The sequence below is a fragment of the Pinus tabuliformis genome, chromosome J (assembly GCF_031772625.1).
Source record: "Pinus tabuliformis cultivar Carrire ecotype Pingquan chromosome J, CPIR1, whole genome shotgun sequence".
In the NCBI taxonomy this organism is placed as follows: Eukaryota; Viridiplantae; Streptophyta; class Pinopsida; order Pinales; family Pinaceae; genus Pinus; species Pinus tabuliformis.
Window position 1 is genome coordinate 288075971 of NC_142295.1, and position 20866 is coordinate 288096836.

The 20866-nt window shown below is 37.9% G+C and overlaps 1 protein-coding gene across 1 annotated transcript in view; it reads right to left on the minus strand.

The window, feature by feature from the left end:
• LOC149226912 (actin-related protein 2/3 complex subunit 1A-like) overlaps positions 1-20866 on the minus strand; it is a 314210-nt gene that overhangs the window by 162297 nt on the left and 131047 nt on the right. The window contains exon 6 of the mRNA XM_089377632.1: positions 4581-4650. Within this exon, the coding sequence (XP_089233758.1) occupies positions 4581-4650 (70 nt within the window). The remainder of the gene's footprint in view (positions 1-4580; positions 4651-20866) is intronic.

The window sequence follows — 20866 nt, forward strand, 5'->3', positions numbered from 1 at the left end:
TGCTAATCTGGAAGAGATATTGAGCTAACTGTGAAAATTGAAATAAATTGCTCTAAGCATAGAACATATATAAAATTAACAAAGATCATAAAAGGCAATTTGATTAAAGAGGATAATTGGGAAGAGAACTCCACCAGATTACTGATGGTGGGCAGCATTTTCCTAGGCAAAATTCTCGTGGAGTTGTTAAGATCCCTAAATCTCCATGGCATGTGAAAACTTAGTCAAAAGGGCCTAATACCTCTCTTTCAGCAAGGGTACCTATAGATTCATAGCAGCATTCTTCAGCACCATTGTAAGCCCAAGGTCACAAGTTAAAAACCAAGTAACAACCATGTGAGGCCTTGTAGGCATCCTAGACCCTGTGTCACATTGAGTCAGCCTTGTTTTGGTCAAACCATGCCCTATCCCTTTGATTATGTAGCAGGTTTCTTTCATCCCTAATAGCATTGGACAGCTAGAGGTAAGCTTATATGCGGACTCATAGTTTTGTGGGAGCCTTGCAGTGTAGGTGTGATCACCAGTGTAGGGGCCAGTCCATCCCATGTAAAGTGCACCTATGTCTGTCTGCATGGTTATGAGTCTATCGAGTCTGTATTTGGCCTTGGCTTTGGTGTCATATCCCTCAAATATTTCTCATATATAGCAATCTCATAGTCAATGACATTTTCACACTTCCCCAATGTAGTTCATGTTTCACAAGGCAAAGTGGTCCTGGAAGTCAAAGTCAGCAGGGTCCTAGATTAGGGAGCTCAGTGAGAGGATGACATGCCACATGGAATTTCCCCATTTGGATTATCCATTTTGAGTTATGGCTGGTCAAAGGCAGTCAAACGAGGGTGTGCATCTTTCGAGGGGCATAACAGTTAGAGCACTGCATTATTTGCGACATGCATTATGTCCAAAATTACCTACTTGTTGAGGGAAACAAAACCCATGTTTCAAAAAAAATTATCTTCAATGGTTTTGGAGATCCTAATTTTGACCAACTTTTTAGGGGTTTGACCAAGCTTATGTGGCAACCATATAGACCTTTTTGAGTTGACTCAAATTGTGATGTGGCATTATGTGGCATGAGTAATTAAATAGCATGGAACATTTGGCTTGATAGGCTAAGGCATTTGAGATATTAAGGAGGGCCAGAAATACACCTATTATTGCACAAAATATCAAGAAAATATAAAACATAGTTGTTGGAAAGTCAATATAGCTGTTGGAAAGCACTATTTCCAAAAATATGAAGATAAGGATGAAGAAATAGTTGTTATAAGTCAAAGTGATCAGTCTTCTCTGGTGGAGTGAATTACTAAGGCAAAATATTTCAGTTTCAAAGGTAAGTTGAATAGCAAGAGAAACGTTGGGCATTTATAGAAGGATGTTGGAGGAGAAATGAGCATTATTTTGACTTCCAGACTCTTTCCAAGGGGAACGTTGCATTGTTTGGGAGTGATCAAGTCAATTCGACCCACCATGTGGGCAAACTCATTGTAATAAAATATTATTTTTTATCTTGAGTCGACTTAGTCTCCAAGGTTATTATGGATGACAAGTCAAATAATATTATTTTATTGGAAGAGGAAAACTAGTTGTTAGCAATGAGATCTATAAATTGCTAGCTTCCCCCCCATTAGTTGTTGACTATGAGATCATTTATGATATGTAATAAATAAACCAATTGGAAAAGTACTATTTCTTATGTGAATTGCATTGATTTTCTATTCTCTCTTTTCTTAGTTCTAGCTTTTAAATTGTGCTTAATAGACTATCTTGCAGACATAAGCTTAATTAATACAAAATTGTTGCAAGGATCCATTGATTGACACTGTCACGTGGAAGGAGAGTTTTTCTCACCCTCAACTCTCACGAAGAAGATACATTTTCAAGTGTTGGACAATCCCATTTAGGGGGAATCTTCAACCAAACTTGTGGGATATTACTGACAAGTACAATTGTTTTTGTAGCAATTGGGGCATCTTGAAGGAGTAGATCCTCCTAGTAGAATTGGAGTTTTTCTTGGAGGTTATTCTACATGAGAGTGAGTGGGATAGTTCCCCCCCAACTCCTCACTCACTCCTAGTCCTCAAGGCGGGTGTTGACTTACGAAGGATTGTCATTGCAATCCAGTGGATTGGTAAGCTTTAGAGTAAAGGTAAAGTCTCTCATCTCAACCATTCATTTATAAAAAATTCTTAAAAGAAAAAAAGAAAACACTCTCTTTCTTTTTCAATTTTTTATTTTTTGTTTTATTTAACTAGCTTTCTATAATTTCCATATCATTTTAAGTTTTAACTAGGAAACCCTTGGAGAGAAAGTGCATAAATTGAAATCATGATCAAGGGATAGATATATTTGATTTTTTTCATGAGTTATTTTGCATATATTACACTGGTATATCTAGTTTTATGTATGCAGATCTGCAAGTACATGTTGCTGTTCTAAATTTTCATATTGCAGATTGCACCAAAAAGGTACCTTACAAATCTCCAAATGCCAAATAAGTGTCATACTGTGCCTTGTTGTAGCTCAAATTAGTTTAAAACTTTGTATTGCTTATTGTTGCATCTGAAGCTAAATTTCAAGTTATTTCAGTCCTAAAATTCATTATTAATAGCTGAAATAATTTTTTGGGTTATTTACCCAAGGGGTTTAGATCCCAGGACCTCCAAAAGAGAATTTCCGGGTAGATAGAAATTTAATTTTAGTGCTGGTCCAAGGCTTAAAATTGGCCATAACCAGCCAAATTTTAAATTTTCAACTTTCCCACTCTTAGATCTGACATCCGGGAGTGTTCCAGCACTTTTGGGTGACCATTCAAGGGTAGGGAAGCAAGCAAATTTAATGCAGAAACTCCCCTAACCAATCATTTAAACTCAGAAATCTTTATATATTTGGTCAAGATATTTTAGATAGACCAAATTGGCAAATTCCATTACTCATACGCTATATTTTAACGAGTATTTTAAGTCTTAACTTGCTGTTAGAAGTTTTATATGCTAGTTTACAACCCTGCTAAAACAGGGCAGCAAGCATTCCTGTTCAGAAACTTGTCTAACCAGGTATTCATTTATACAATAAACATTTTTTCTGGTTAGCATATTTTTTCGTAGACTAATTTTCATCATATACTCACTAAGTTCTATTGATTTTCAGTGTACTTGTATGCAGGTTTAGCTAATCTTGTGTTGTAGATTTATATGTCAAGCTAGAAGGACAACAAATACAAAATTCTTTCCTTCATCCATTAGACTCCATTATAAGGCACTGGTCTTATATTGGTTGGCTTAAGTCACATTTCGGGAAGCCTCCCTTGGCCTTATGGTAGAAGTTGAGGCCTAAAGAGTGGGGATATAGGCCAAGGTGACAGTGGGCCATTGTCTTGTGTGTGTTGGCCATAGTAGATTGTATGATCTTCTGCAATCCACTAAATGAAGCGGTAACAGGGCCATAAGATCATTGAATTTTGGTTTAAAGAAATATTACTGGAACTTATTTGGGAAAAGCAATCTCCAATAATTAAACCCCTACGTTACCCTCTGAGCTGTTGGGAGTAATGTCACCAACCTGGCAGACTTGATGGAGGCAGGACACAGTTTATTTTCATTCTCTTTAACCCTCTTTTCAGTTCTCAAATCCGTTTTCAATCCTAAACCCTATCGACTGTCAATTGGGAAATAATCTAAGACCAAAAGTCTTAGAAGAAATGGACACACACCAAAGAATTCCGTGGCTCAGGTGGCTCCTGGGAGGAACAGCCTTATACTACACGAGATTAAAATAAAATATAAAGATGGAAGTCCAGTATCACGAAAATGTCCAAAAGGGTCAACAAATGATGATGAGCAATGGGATTCCTGGTGCTAGAAGGACCTGTAAAATTCAAGAGTCAGACGCAATGCCTTCATGACAGCAACCATATCTGAAATCCATTAAACTTTGGCTGGATTGGGTGAACGTATGATGAAATTAGAAGAAGAGAGGCTGGCAACTCCCAACATTCCGTTGGAATTCCATAAGAAGATGGCTGAACTGTTGAAAATAATCCTGGAACAGATTGAATGTGGAACGCAGCCAAATTTAAGAGTCTCAGGGAATAAAAATATCTTGTGAACCAAACAAGTAATCTTGCCTGTGCCCAAGCTCATCCAATTTCAATTAGATTCTCTTAGGAGATGAGTGGAAAATGTTGAAGTGGACAACATCTGTAGAATGAGTAAATAGGAGGAATTCTTCAACCAGCTCCCTGAGTTGGGTCCTCCATCCTTCAGTGATCCCTGTCCGCCCAGCAGTGAAGCTTCCAAAGATGGTGACACCAACAATTCTATTGAAGTCAATTCAAAGGCAGTCTGGTAAATTTCCTTTCACTTGTCTTGCAGTGTTCTCAGTTTTAGTTCAGTATCCCAAAGATGGACTGGGCATAGACTCTGCTTCAAATTTTGTACTACTTACCTCATATGAAGTTCCCATTTGGATTATAAGAGGGATCCAGGCTGCTATAGTTGTATGTCTACTTCTGCTAATACAAAGACTTTTAATTTTACTAGCAAAAAAAATAGATTCCTGCAGAGAAAGAAATTGATTACCAATTATTATCTTGCTCGTAGTAGCAAATGCAAACGCTTTTAGCTCCACTTCCAACAGCAAATTTGTTCTCTGGAACGAAAAGTAAAACTATTATCAGCCGCCACAAAATTTTACATTCTAAGTAGCACCAGCAGTGTGACTGTCCACTGAAATACTATGATATAATTCTTGCTAATTTTGATATAGATACTGCCCCAAAATGTGATATATTGTCGAGAATCCAATTTGTATTGAAATTGGTATAAAATGTTTATGTTTATGTGAAGAAGTTTTGGCATATTCAGGAATTGCAGAAAATCAATATGCGCCCAGTGATCTGCTTGAAATTCAGTGATAAGAATGTTCTAGCCTGCTAAACTCACTGAGATGTGGTTTGGACCCTTCCAAGTAGCTAGACTGCATGATAATGGCACAAAATATGTCAGCAATCTAGACAGCGCTCCTAGCCATCACTTGCAAGTCAAACTTTGGATCAAATTTAACTTATATAAGAGACAAATGAACTAAATTGGATCATTGCACTGAGAGGCGCTCTACAGCCCAGTATGGGGGTAGATCTCACATAAAAACATAAATGTAAACGTAAACACGTAAACATTTAACATTTAACATTTTTTATCTAATGTCGGTCCTATTTAAAAATCAATCTAAATATTATTATGTATAAACACAATATAAATTTAAAATATGAAGAGATTTACCAAAACTCAAAAAAGAGGTATGGTAAATAAAAATATAAATAAACTAGAGGTATGGTAAATAAATAAAACATATTTTTATACTTACTCCAGAGGTATGGTAAATAAATAAAAATATAAATAAACTAGAGGTATGGTAAATAAATAAAACCTCTTTTTATATTTACTCCATAAACCTCTTTATATTTACAAAAACTCAAAAAAGAGGTTTTATTTAGGTGAAGTCTATGGGCCAAATACCATATTTATAAGAGAGGTATGGTAAATAAATAAATATAAAAGAGGTATAAAGAAGTATGGTAAATAAATAAAAATATATCAAATAGGATTAGAAATCAACATTGTATCAACTGCATTAGTACTAAAGTACGGGTATTCTTTAGAGACTTTAGGTGTTTTTATTGAAATTTTCTTTGTTTGCGTGTAATTAATTAATATTTAATCGTGGCTGAATTACCAAGACAATCTCGTAGACTTCAGGGGAAACCTCCTGAGTATACACCAAACCAGCTTGAAGGGCTACGAGCTCTTGTATCACCTAGTGACAGTAGAGTTGGATCACCAGAAGCCAGAGAATCATCTTTAATTGTTCATCCTGATTATCAAATACAAACAACAGAGTATATTCAAGAGCCAATTTCATTTTCCGAAGTTACTGGTAGTATTTCTCCTTCCAGTGAATTAGCTGAAGAACCTGAAATTTCTGAGCCTAACACTAAACCTGTTGTTACTCCAACTTCAGGATTTGCTTCTCCAACTTCTAGTAATCCTGGTTCACCTAGGGTAAGAAATATTATTACTCAAAATCTTCCTTCTAGCCTCATTTCTATTGAAGAACTTGTTAGTCCAGAAGAAGATGTAACTCTTCCCGAAAACCAACAGATTTTAAATCTTAGGGAGCGTGAATCAATATTCTACAGTCCTTTTAGGAGTGACACTTGGTACGTATCATTGACAAACTTTTTAGAAAACCCGTGTCTTAGTTTTTCACCACCTCGAATTCCTTTTCATCCTACTCCAAGAGGTTATTATCCTTCATCGATTATGTCAAGACAGTCATCTATGTTTTCCCAATCACCGGAAACATTTTTATCCGGCGGTCCTTTTGTTCCTTCGGGGTACCAGTCACTCTCTGGTACTTTTTCAAGAGCATCTCCTCAGCCGATTGAACAAGTATTATCATCTGGAAGTAATGGAACTCAAGCGTTGAACGCAGAACAAATCCTTATGATGTCTGGTAGTATTCCAAATCCTCAACCTCAAGGTAGTCAGTTACTGCCTGGGGGGCAACCCCAAGGTAGTCAGTTACCGCCTGAAGGGCTTCCTCAAGTTTATCAACCTTCAGGACAGTACATACCCCAAGGTCAACCCCAGTTTCAGTACATACCTCAAGGTCAACCCCAGTTTCAGTACGTGCCTCAAGGTTATCAACCTCAAGGTCAGTACCCAACTCAAGGTTTCCAACCGCCTTCTAGTCAACCATTTTTTCAAGGAGCTGGAAATGTACCGCTTAATTATCAGCCCTACGTTCAACCAAGTTATGGTCCTCCATATGCACAACCTTTTATGGGTCCATACTCCGGAATGAACATGGTGTGGGATCCGTCTCAAACTCAATAGACTTTGCAACCTAATGTGCAGTTACTTAATCAACCTGGACAACCTTTGGTTTCTGGTTCCACCCAGCAACCTGTCCAACCTACTATTCAAATCCCTGCATCTAGTACAGTTCAGCAGCCTAGGCCTAGCTCACCTCGTACTCCGCCTCAAACTACTGCAACTACTGCAACTTCTGTTCAACCTACAACACCTGTTTCTAGAGTATCTGTAGCTCCGGTTTCTACTGCCCCTGCATCAGTGCAAATTCCTCAAGTCTCTGTGCCATAGTCAAAACCTACGGTTCAGACTTCGGTCCAAATGCCTACGGGACAAGCCAGTACAATTGCTACAATTGCCACAAGTCAACCACAATTCACATATCAACCATACCAGGGACAGTATCAATTCGGTCCTACTGTACAAAACCCAGTTTATCAGTATCAACCGTATCCTGGCTATACTTATCAACAGCCTCAACAACCCCAGTTTGGTCCAGTTAATCCTGGTTTCCTAGGAGGTTATAACATTCCTAATGCAAATCCGATTCCAGGTTATCCTGGATATCCTCCTCCTAGAACTAGTCTCACTACTCAAGGTTTTCGCGACCCTAACCGTCAGTTACCATTTATTGCAACTTTGGATTTACCTGATTTGTCGCGCCTTACGAACAATCCGATTTACTATCTTCCGTATTGGCCACCAATGCCTAGTAATTTGCCTAGTGATATCTCGAAATTCGAGGGTAAGTGAGGAGAAGATCCGTCAAATCATGTTATGACTTATCACCTCTTATATGCATCTAATTCCATCATTGATGATTCAATTCGATTGCGTCTTTTTTAATGAACTCTTATTGGTCTTGCCGCCAAATGGTACATTGAGTTACCACGAGCCTCTTTTTATAATTTCAATCAGTTAGCCACTGCTTTCTTAACTCATTTTCAGTTGTCTGTCAGATATGACAATGGCACGGAACTGTTAACTTCACTGAAACAATCCACGTCCATATATATTTTTGATCATATTCATGAATGGCGATGTAGAAGGCGTTTAGTGAAAGTTTTCATTCCAAATCAAATTTTAGTGGAATGGTTCATTAAATCATTGTTACCCAAAATCATTGAAGATGTAGCTAAGGGAGGAGTTGTCACTGAAGAGCAAGTCATTGCTCAGGCTCAGTACCTTGACCTCATCTATACACAGTCAGGTACTTTACATGAAAAATCCCTGATCTTCCAAAACACAGTCAAATAACTGCAGCTCCTTCAGGGTCTCATGCCGCCGATGGTATGATTGGTTCAGTTAGTACTAAAAGCAAGAAGAAATCTTCAAAGAATTCTTCTCCTATAATAACTTTACCTGATTCCCCAACAGGAGAATCTTCCGCTGAAATTTCTGCCGACATCCATGTCGTAGAATCATCTACGACCAAATCAAAATCCGGTAGTAAAAAGAAGGGGAAGAAGAAAAACAAACAAAATTCAAAAGATAAAACAAATAAAAATGAATCTACTGACGAAAAACGGAAACCTCGCTATCCTTGTTTCATTTGCGACGAGGATCATTTTACCAAACACTGCCCACATCGAGCAGAGGTTTCAAAAATCGTTAAAGGTTCTCAAATGCCTGTTGTCTTGAAGGATCCTTTTCCTACTCAAGATAGTAAGATGATTGGTTCTTCCTCGAATGCCTTAGAAGAACCCATTATGATGATGTCTCATGTCAGGATTGCGACACGATCGCAAGATTATGGTAGTAAAAATCCTGTTGGTGGTAAAGAAGCAGAATCTTCTAATTCAAACACATCAACTACACCTCCTCTTGGTTCCGGTCCACTACAGATTGAGAAACCCAACCCTGACTTAGTAATCAAACCACCTGCTAAAGGTATACTTCGGAAATCATCTTTCAATCCACATGCGAGAGCTGCTCAGAATTATAACATTGTTGAAGACTTAGCTATTTCCCCTTCAGCAATGTCGGCTTTGGAAGTGCTGCAATCGTGCCCAGCACAGCATAAATTACTATTCTCTGCTATAGGAGCTGTCGATATTCAGGATTCGAACCTAATAATCTTCGATTTAGAGAATAGTACACCCCGCCTCCCTCATCAAATGGCTTTCCAGATTCCAGTTTTAGTCAAAAACAGACCTTGCTTTCGGACTGTGATTGATGAAGGGGCTTCTACGTGTATTATGTCGATCCAGTGTTGGAAATCGCTTGGTTCTCCCACACTCAATCAGTCTCCGACAATTCTAAAGGCTTTTGATGGCCGAGGGTTCCATCCTTTTGGTATTTTGCAGGATTTACCTATAGGGGTTGAAGGCAAAACCGTAAATCTAGATGTGGAAGTGGTTGATGCCCCTCTAGATTACAACCTTCTCCTGGGTCGCAGTTGGTCTTATGCTATGACTGCTATTGTTTCATCAGTTTTTCGGCTTATCAAGTTTCCTCATAACGGAAAGATCGTTACAATAGACCAGCTGACTTATTTCTCATCCAACCCAGCCTCTACAGATAGTATTCAGCACATCGGTAAAACGACTATCCCTTACAAGGATGTTGGCGTAGGTTTGATTAAAGATTTTGGTTTACTGGGAACTTTTTCCTTCCCTCCTCCTAACGTATCGCCTTCTATTGCAACTATTCATATGATTTCATCGAATACTGTTACTTTTGATGATCCTTGGATCGTACCTTCCGATTCTGAGCTAGATTCAATTGGTGGCGCGATGCCTCTGAGTCCCTTTGAAATTGCATTTTAGGTTGTACAGTCGTTTTCTGAGTCCTATTCAACCGAAACTAATCCAATGAATGTGGTCCATGGGGAATCACTTTCTATATCTAGCTCAGCTATAGCAGCATTTCCTGATCTTGTTCATACTGATGAGCAAATTCATGAACTATTGTCTGTTGATGATTTACCATGGGAAGATCTACATCACCGATCTTCGTTTTTACCTGAGCTTGATCATTTTGAAAATGATTTTTCCTCTATTTTTACGACTGACTATGTCAAAGAACCACAGAATCCATTGCAAAATTCTGATTCTGAGTTAAATTTGGAAAATATCTCTCGAACGGTTCCTATTGACATTTCAGTTAAGCCTAGAATTATTGAAAACATTCATATAGGTGCTTCCTGTACGAACAATGAAATCCAAACTTATAAAGCCCTATTTCAAGAATTCCGTGAAGTTTTTCCCTGGTCATATGAAGAAATGCCAAGGATCGATCCGTCAATTGTTGTCCATGAAATTAAAACATACCCGGATGCTAAACCTGTTTGACAATGCTTACGTCAGATACATCCGCGAAAAGTTGCTGCTATCAAAGCCAAAGTTGAGAAATTACTTCGCGTAGGTTTCATTTATCCAATTCCTTTAACCGATTGGGTATTGAATATTGTTCCTATCAACAAAAAACAAGGAACGATAAGAGTATGTATCGACAATAGGGATATTAATCGAGCTTGTCCTAAAGACAATTATCCAACCCCCTATATCGATCAAATTATTGATGATTGTGCCAGCAGTGAAATGTTCTCATTTATGGATGGTTTTTCCGGTTACAATCAAATCAACATACTCCCTGCTGATCAAGCTAAAACAGCTTTCATTTGCCCATGCGGAACATTTGCTTATTGCAAATTACCCTTTGGATTAATGAACGCTGGAGCAACTTTTCAAAGGGCTATGTCTTACGCATGTCATGACATCAAGCACATTGTGTAGCCTTATCTCGATGATTTACCTGCCCACTCATTGCGTAGAGTTGATCATCTCACTCATTTACGAGCTATATTTATGAGATGTAAGCATTATCGAATTCGGCTAAATCCACACATGTGTATTCTGCATAGAAACGGGTCGCTTACTGGGATTTATCATATCAAAGGCAGGCATTCGTATCGACCCCTCGAAGGTGGAAGCTATTGTCAATCTACCTCCTCCTTCGACTCTTCGCCAACTCCAAAGTTTGCAAGGGAAAGCAAACTTTTTATGTCGTTTCATTCCTAACTACACCGAGATAACGAAAGGTTTTACCAGGTTGTTAAAACGGAATATTCCATTCTTTTGGGATGAGATCGCTGATCGATCTTTTGATGCACTCACACACACATTGACCCATGCACCATTACTGCATCCTCCCAATTACAACCAAGATTACTTTTTGTACCTCGCCGCTTCTCATTCCACCATTGGGATGGTTTTAGTTCAGGAAGATGAATTCAACAATGGACATGTGATTTACTATCTTATTCGAACTCTACATCTCACTGAGCTTAAATATTCGCATGTGGAGAAATTGGCCTTGGCAATTGTTCAAGTTGTCTAAAGATTTCGTCACTACATCTTATTACGCAAAACCACGGTAATTTCTGACTATAACCCTATGATGTATATTTTGACCAAACAATTGCTAGGGGGCAAGTATTCCAAATGGGTAGTTACCCTGCAGGAATTTGACTTGGAATTTGAAAAATCCAAGGCAAAGAAATCTTTGGTTTTTGTCGAACTGATGTGTGATTTCCCGCGTACTGATACTGAAACTGTGGCGAAAGAACCCATTGCGGATGAATCCTTATTTCTTATCAGTACTCTTGATCCTTGGTATGGAGATATTATTGTTTATCTCCAAACCCAATCTTTTCAACCTGAAATCTCACAATCTCAGCGATGGAAAATACGTTTCCAATCCCAACAATACAATATTATTGGTGATACACTTTATCGTCGTGGAGCGGATTCTGTTTTCCGACATTGTTTAACTCATGAAGAAGCTGAAAAGGTTCTGAATGACTGTCACTCTGGAGCATGTGGCGGTCATATGTCTGGGTATGCCACAGCCCAAAAGATATTGCGCGCTGGTTATTTCTGGCCATCCTTATTCAAAGATTGTATCTATGCAGTCCGGAAATGCCACAATTGTCAAATCTTTGATTGTAAGATGCATGCTCCACCCGCTCCTCTTCACCCTATAATTGTTGTCGGTCCTTTCGCAAAGTGGGGTATTGACTTTATTACATGTAACCCTCACTCGACCGGGGGGCATGCATATATTATCCTAGCGGTAGATTATTTTACTAAGTGGGTGGCACATTTTCGACAGATGGCAAGACTGCTGCAACTTTCGGATTCAATCATATAATTGATATATTCCGTGTTCCTCAAGCTATTATTACTGATCATGGAAGTCACTTTCGAAACATCATGACGACTAAACTGACAGATCAACTTGGCCTGCGCCACGATAGTTCTACTCCGTATTACCCGCAGGTTAATGGTCTGGTTGAAGCTATCAATAAAGTTTTAGTCACTATGATCAAACGAATCATTGGTATTCATAAGTCGAATTGGCATACCATGCTATTTTCAGCACTTTGGGCATATCGGACCTCAGTAAAAACATTGACTGGTTTCACTCCTTTTCAACTAGTCTACGGTTTGGAAGCAGTGTTACCTATTGAATGCGAAATTCCGTCATTACAATTAGCCATAGAATTACTCCCAGCTACTTCTGAAGAAGAGAAACATTTTTTGTACTTAGCTCAGCTAGATGAGAATCGACACACTACTACAATAACAAACGAGACTCGTGCGAAACAAATGATATCTCAGTACAACAGAAGTGTTACACCTCCTAATTTTTTGGAAGGAGACCTAGTTTTACTATATGATCAAGCAAACGATAAGCTAGGGGCAGGAAAATTTGTACCTATGTAGCATGGTCCTTACATTGTTAAGCGAAAGCTGGCAAAAGGGGCTTATGAATTGATAGATTTTGACGGTGTCTCTTTGGGTAAACCCAGAAATGGACTTTATCTGAAAAGATATTATGCTTAAATTCTGGGTGGAGATTTTTTTTTTGTTAGATTAATTTCTTTACAGCTGGTGTGTTTTAGATTAGAAAAGTGTGCCTAGTTTAGAGAGTGCTCTTATCATTATTCCTGCTTATCTTGATTTTACTCTTAATATTGCAGATGTCGACGTCTCTTCAAACATACATTGGTTTTGCTGATGGTGCTTGTCGTAATACACGAAACATTTCTTCCGCAGTTTGGGTTATCTATTCACCCTCTGATGAGTTAGTATCTATGCATGGGGTAAACCTTGGTCAAACAATGAATAACATTGCAGAGTATAGTGCAGTGATTGAGTTATTATCTGAATCCATCTCATTTGGGATTCGGACTTTGATTGTTAGGTTAGACTCTGAACTCGTTGTATTACAGCTTAACAGGGTTTATGCCATTAGAAATCCAGTGTTATTAAGGTTATTTTTTAGAGTTCGTCTCTTGGAACGTGAATTTGATTACATTGAATATCAGCATATTCCAAGACATTTAAATACATTAGCAGACGCAGTTGCTTCTAGTATGATAAAATAGACATTTGCAATAATGAAAATAGTAAATTTAATACCATTCGATAACATGTTACACGAGATAGCCGGTAATAATGATATATCATAGCATAGACGTAGTGTTTCAAAATATACATCGTCTTCGATCATAGGTTGAAAAACACCTTATGATCGGCAAAAATGATAATAGTCATGAGTCTACAAAATCGATCATCCTATCCTTGGCGATGATCACGATAAGAAACCACTGCTCGGGCCACCCTACATAGGAACCTCCTAAAAGGTCCTAGGACCCCAATCACATATCTCTGTAACCTAAGTGGAATATCATCTATATCAGTCTCTGGAATATCTAGTGTCAAGCGCTCTAGATGATGCTCCAAGTCGGTCAAGATCTCTGCTGATTGGTCCTGTGGGGCTGGTGCTGCTGCAGCTGGGTGTCTCCTCTCGAAAGGCTGGAGAGCGGCTGGTCATCGTGGACCCACATCTGCATTTAAACTTTTGATTATCAGTTTTGGACGATTTAAATAAAAATAAAACTTAGAAAGTGTTGAAAATGATTTTACCTGAATCATCCCATTGTTCTCCTGGTGGAAGAATCATGTCTGGGTCACCGCGGTAATCCATCCCGACATATGGAAAATCCTGAATCACAAAAAGTTGGTTGTTCAACCAACGAAAATACTCAGGCGGAAATCGAACAACCTCTGTACCCTCCTCAGGGTGACGGGCCATCAAAGCAACCCAGCAAACTATCCTAGGCTCTCGAGGAAGACCAGCATCAACAGGAATATGCTACGGGGCTAACATGGGGATCCTCTCTAGAGCAAAGCTGACTACGATGAATCCATATCCAAAATATTTCAACTATCCGTTCTTTGCTCTGGTTAGTTGGCCTTTCACATTTGCCAACACAGCCTCGCACCAGTTGAATATGGTGCCTCGAAAACAGTCTACAACCATCTGCATCTGGGATCCAGTAGCCACATGCAATGCTGCACTCCCGCATAGCCTAGTAACAGTGAATGCAATAACCTTAAGCTCAGGACGGTTGATAGTTTTAATATCAATCCGTTTGTCCTTTGTTTGATCATCGCAAAACTCCAATCGAAGACTAGCAACAGACTGGCCACCTGGCCTAGTCCCGAAAAGAGATAATTGTTCGCCCCTCTTGGACAAACCAGTCAAGAAATATATGTCCTCCAGCTCGATTTCGAGCCGGTGGCCACCAATCACGAAGCACTGGTCCTGTGTGTTCCATCTGTCTACCAGCCATTGCAAGAGGTCTACTTGGGCCCTCATACCCTGTATGCCCCAGAACTTTAGCAATCCGCATGCTCTCAATGCCTGCATTGCAGGCATATGATTTAGTGTGGCAAAATCTACATCCTCATGCTCGCATTCTCGCCAAATAAGCATTTTGAATGTCCTACAATGTATAAAAAGACATATTAGAACAACCTTGTTCGGAAAATTTTGGGCAAAATGGAGAAATTTAATTTTTAAAATTCATTTCGTGGGGTCCGCACTCGATGCTTACAAACAGTGCGTAGGTCCGCACAGGCTGTAAGTAATAGGTGCGGACCCATGACTTTTTTATTTGTAGAAAAAAGTCGGGGTCCGCAGGGACCACGTGTTGCACCTGCGGACCCCCGCGAGCGATTTTCTAAACCTATTTTTCCTTAAAAAATCAAATTTAAAGCCTAAAATCAAAATGTAAACGGATGAAATGCAAGTTAAGGAGGATGTGGATTACCTGGAGCTGACGGTTTTCGATTCCGACGGACGGATTTTCCAGAATCTTCATAGGAACTTTCTTACCCAAAAGCTCTCACTTCTCACTCTGAACTCAAATGGTAAAAATGAAGGTTAAAAAAGCCCTTTTTATAAGTTTTTTCGAATAAATGAATTTTTAATTTATTTATTTTTCACTTTAAAAAGGTAAATTTTTAAATTATTTTTATTTATCTTAAACAGGTATGTGTAATGTTTTGAGTTTTTGTGCAGAATATTGGATTTTTCGAGGAAATTGATCATTTTTCAACAAAGAGCATACTTTTATTACTTTTTCAGACTCTTTCAAAAATTTAAGAAAAAGCGAAACAGTGGAGTCTTCTTTAAGCTCTTTTTAGACTCTCGAAAATTGAAAAGATTGTCGAGCACTTGATTGTTCAAACTCGTTAAAACAAATGAATAATCGTCCCTTTAGTATAAGTTTACCCCTTTTACGGACTAAAATGGACTATTTACGAAAAAGGTACACGTTGACTAATTACAGTCAATAGAGTCCTCTTTAAACCCTTTTCAGACTCATTAAATATGAAAAGATTGTCGAGCGCTTGTCTTTTTTAGCTCGTTAAAGTATTGAAAAGCCATCCCTTTTGTATTATTTTATCCTTTTTCAGACCGAAGGGATTATTTTACAAAAAAGTACCCCCATGGAGTTTTCTTAAGTTTTTCTTCTGACTCCCTAAAATTGAAAAACACCGAGTTTTCCTATACTGGACTAATTAAAATTTAACAGTAAAGGACCTGTTCAATTTCAAACAGGAACGAACCACTCCTTCTTAGGGTTCGAATTTTAAACTAAGTTGGACTCATCCGAAAGATGAGCTTATAAACAAACAAATGTTATCCTCCTCAAGCTTGTCAAAAATAAAAAGGTACTTGCCAGAAATGGTGGGGGAAAAGAGAGAAAAATGAACCTGTTTGTTATACTTTGTTTTGTAAAAACCCGTCAACCACTCTTGAACACAACACTTTTTGTTCACCTGGGTTGGGAAAATCCTTCGCCTAACAGTTAATCAAACCACATTGAAAGTTTTCAGCCGGTTTCTGGGTATTGGCTTTGGGTCAATTGTCACCAAGCCATCTACAGTGTCGTTATGTGTTCAAGAAAACAGTTCAAATAAACCATTCATTTGCAAAATATCTATCATCCATTTTGACCATCCCTGAGTCAGTCCTTGCCAATATATTTCTTCAAAACTTGATCTATGATTTCATGTTGTGGGCTTGCTTACAACGGATCACTTTCTATCGACATCAACTCATTATCTAGGAAATTGATCTAGAAATCGTCAGTACCTTGAAAACTGCATGCCCTAATGGCAGTTTTCTCGCCTTCGACGATAGGTTGCATCATTGACCTTCGATCGAAAGATTCTATGACATGTTCGACTTCAGCTCATTTATTCACATTTCATGGATTGTACTGGGTACTTTAAGAGCCATTGACATTACTGGTGGTTTCTCTCACACTTGTTAACAGTTCACATCATTGACTGGTAATCAAGTGGTTTCTACCATGTTCAACTTCGACACATTCATTCACATGGATAGAATCGTACTAGTTCAGGAAGCGGAAATCAAGACCCTGGATCTAGTTTCTACCATCCACGCTGCAAGGAATTTTGTTATTCATTCTGCAGTGGACTATTCATAAACAGATGGTTGCATCCATACTGTGTCTACATATGTCTATACTCTTGATGTATTACAAAATCATTCATATATCAGAACAGTTTAGTCAGTTTTCTAGTCAATTTTGATCTGAGTATGGGAATGCCTACCTCAGCGATGATATGTCTACATATATATATTTTGCATTGAATGTTTTTACAGGTTCCGACTGGGGTGTCCACAGGATGATCTTTGAAATGATAAAGTACTTCACTCTTCACAAATGACAGACTCTATCTTCATCTATTACAGACTTCACACTTTAGGGGGCAATCTGTTGCATTAAAAATTGTCACCTTGACATTCTGCAATCTGTGTGAGTCCATTACCACACATACTTTCCTCCTTTGCAAGTCTAAAGCCTCAATTCCTCATATCAAGTCTTGAAAACAAGAGAAAGCCCTCAAAAGTTTTTAAAACTCTAGTTCCGCACTCTCTTTGTCTTACTTGCGGTCCCGCACCTAATGGTCAAGTCTCCTACGCACCTGACTGCACTGTTTCTGTGTTATGGGTGCGGACCCCTGTAAAAGTTAAAAAGGCGTGAGTAAATTCTGAAAAACTCACTTTCAGTCATTTCTAAAAGCTTCTAGAAGGAATCTTGAGGTGGCAAGTTCGCTCTCTTAAGGTTCATGCACTCCATACCTTAAGGAGCTATCCCCTTGACGTGAGGAGCTTATCCCTTTGAAGGAGGATTCTATCCCTTCATAGATGGACCTGTAACCTCCTCCTCTGCACTATAAAATGAAGCATTGGGCTAGTTACTTGGGAGGTTGGAAGCTGAATATTTTTGAGGTGAAATGCTGCTGGAACTTAGTCTTTTTTAGTTGAGTTTTCATGAGGAGAGATTACATACCTCTAAGATCTCATTTGAAAGAGTGCAAGGCTTGTCAAAGTAAAGGAAACTCTTGTTTCGGACCCCGGGAAGAGCTTGTTCAACATCAAGGCTAAAAAGGTTGTAAGGTTCTTCTACTTCAAAGTTAATACAAATAAGTTCATTTTTCTCAATAAGCTGTTAATTGATAGTTTATTTTATGGATTCCTTGATCACCATAATAGACATGATTTATAATATTTGCTATGCAGAAGCTATTTAATGTTTGCTTGTTTGTGATTGCAGGTCTTTAAAGATAACTCTTTCGAATGATTGGAGGGTAACTCTTTCGAACGATTGAAGGATGACTACAACGAACAAGCATTGGATCTAAGGTAGGATCTTAACACCTTTGTAGTATTTACTTATAAATCGCATATGTCTAGAGAAAGATAGGTTTGTTTATCTGTTTGTTGCTAGACTATCTTCTGATACTAGAGAGATCGGCCTTGTCCGCAAGATCGATTTATCCGGCCAACACCCCCCCAGTATTATTTCCAACATTTGGAGCCCAAGCGCTAAGAAACCTGCAAACTTTATATATATTTCTTAAGAAAAATCATTAGATCATATAGTGAATTGGATCACCTAAGATAAGCCCAAAACTTACCAATAGAATGTCCCTATCATCTACAAATGAAATAACAATTCATATGATATTGAAGCACAATATAGGAAAGCACATAGCACAGATCAATGAGACAAAGACACCATGAACTGTACCCCAAAGTCTTTTATTATGAAATTCAAACGTTCCCAGCAAAACAATGGCTTCACACCAGCATTTACAAAATTACATCTAACCAAAGATGGAGAATAGAAGCAAAATGCCTTCTATTTATAAAGAAATCCCTCCAGGTGGAAAATAACGGCTTGATCCCCGTCAAAAGAATCTCGACGGTTGAGAAATTTTTTATTAAGTTTTAATCTATGCTATCAAAAATACTTATTTTTGAAGAATTTTTGAATTTCTCACCAAAACCATTTTTTATTAGTTCTAATTATTTGGAACTAATTTCTTCAAAAAATTGACTTTGACTTAACCCCAAGATCCAAGGGTCCAAATTTTCTTGAAATTTTCAATATTCCTTTGGTGAAGGACCTCCAAAAATTAACTTATTTTAGACCCACAAATTTTTCCATTTGGAGAAATTAATTTCTCTAACATTTTAATTTTGACTGTAAATTAATTAATTTTCTAGCTGAGGATTTAATTTTATTTTTGCTAGAAAAAATAATTAGTTGACTCATGAGAGGATTAATTATTTTTCCACCTTCCTAAGTATAAGGGACCATGCACTAACAATAATTTTTATATAATATTTTACAAAGTCGACCCTCAAATGGGAAATACCCATTCGTTATAGACCCTCATAATATTTACCCAATTTTGCGACACAATACGATCTAGTAGACCAAGTGATTTGTAATAAAATAATTTATCCAATTAGTTTAAATTATTCTCAAATCACTTTTACAATAGACTCGTCTAAAACACTAGGACTCACCTAAAACTTCGACTATAAATTCCACCCTAGCTTTTGGGTTAAGCTGGACGAAAAAACTTTGTCGATTATCTCTGTTTATAAACACAAATAATCAATAAGATGAAAAACCTCCTAGGATGAAATTCATCGCCAAAATCATAGGATTACCTAGGTTGTTACATAATTAAACGGTTGTACTAGCATCATTTACATTATAAATTTGAAAAATTGGTTTATAATGACATGACAGACTACTGGTTGATAATTCTGAGCTTTGAAAAAAAATCTTCAAGCTTCTGGATCCTACTTCCTTAGAATGTCGAAAAAATGGGTGCAACAGGCCCCAACCAGAAAATGGGGTGGCTAATCATAGAAGGCATCCAACCACAATAAACTGGAAAAATGAATAGATAGCAGTTATGGTAAAGCCCCTACTGCAAACAAGGAGCTACATGAGCTCCGAGAATCCATCTCTTGAAAACAGATTTGTATTTTTCTATACATATGTGCCCTATCTTTAGGCTTTTTATTTCAATGAAGCACCTAATAATCCCATTTCTTATGATTATTGATGAGCACTTTTGGGCATTTGAATTTTATGCTCATCCTTTATTGTAAATATTAAATGCCTATCATAAGCCTTGTGATTGATGCTAATAGATGTGTATGCTTTATCCATGGAAAAAGATGTTTATACATTACCACTGATGTTAATAAATGCCAAATCGTAACATAGGTCGCAATACAAGCCACCAATATACTTCACTAATCAGGAAGATTTGTATTGGACATAAAATTTCCGAGACAATGGTTGAAATTCCTCACTATAGGTTAAGTCATTCAGTCTATGTTTACATTTTAATTCAGCAACAATGAAATTTAGGAGAAAAAAAAATAGAAAAAAATGCCAGTGCAAAATAAAAATATGATAAAATTTGTCATTAAGTTCTGGTACACCGTACAATAATTAAGCTGTATGGATCCAGGGTAATTTTTCCCTAGTTTTTGCCCTAGGGTTTCTTAAAAATATACCATTTAGAGGCACAAATCAATAACTACAATTTTGCTTGGGATGAAACTTGCAATCCATCAATTACATTCATAAAAGACATTACTGAGAGGACAACATTCCATCATAAAAAATGAATTCACCAATTGCAATACTCCAATCAATTATAGTTTAGCCCAAATACAGTCTCCATAAAATCTTGATAAACTTTTGTTTGTTATAAATTTAGGGTTTAACTACAGACAGAAAGCAAACCCTAATCGACCTGTATAAACCCTCCCTTCCAATGTAGATGGAGCAAGCTCTGTGCAACCCAAAGTCTAACTTCCGTAACCACTTCAAACCCGATTTTAGGTTTCAATACACCTCAGGAACCCTCGCTAGACAAACTTGGCTTCAGGGCTAGGATTTGAGCATATGGTGGCACTTTCGAAGGTCCTCCAGAATTTGATATCTTCAGAGAGGAACTCACTCCCACATTCATTACAATTTATGCCAGTATATAATCACACAACTACAGAGAACCCAAGACATGATAGTTTCGTCCGAAGATGATGCAACGATACGATCACAATCTGAGTAACACTGTGTCACCCATCAGCGTAAATTAATGTGCCTTGATTATGTCCAGATCTCTGCTATGCCGCATCTGAAAATTTATTCTTTTGCATCCCTTGGTAATGTGCCCAACAACTGCCCAGTTAGTGTTGTTATTCCGTTGCACGTCCAGCACCTTCCGTCAGGGCTTCAAACACTATGTAATGATCAACAGATATGCTACGAGACCCACGAC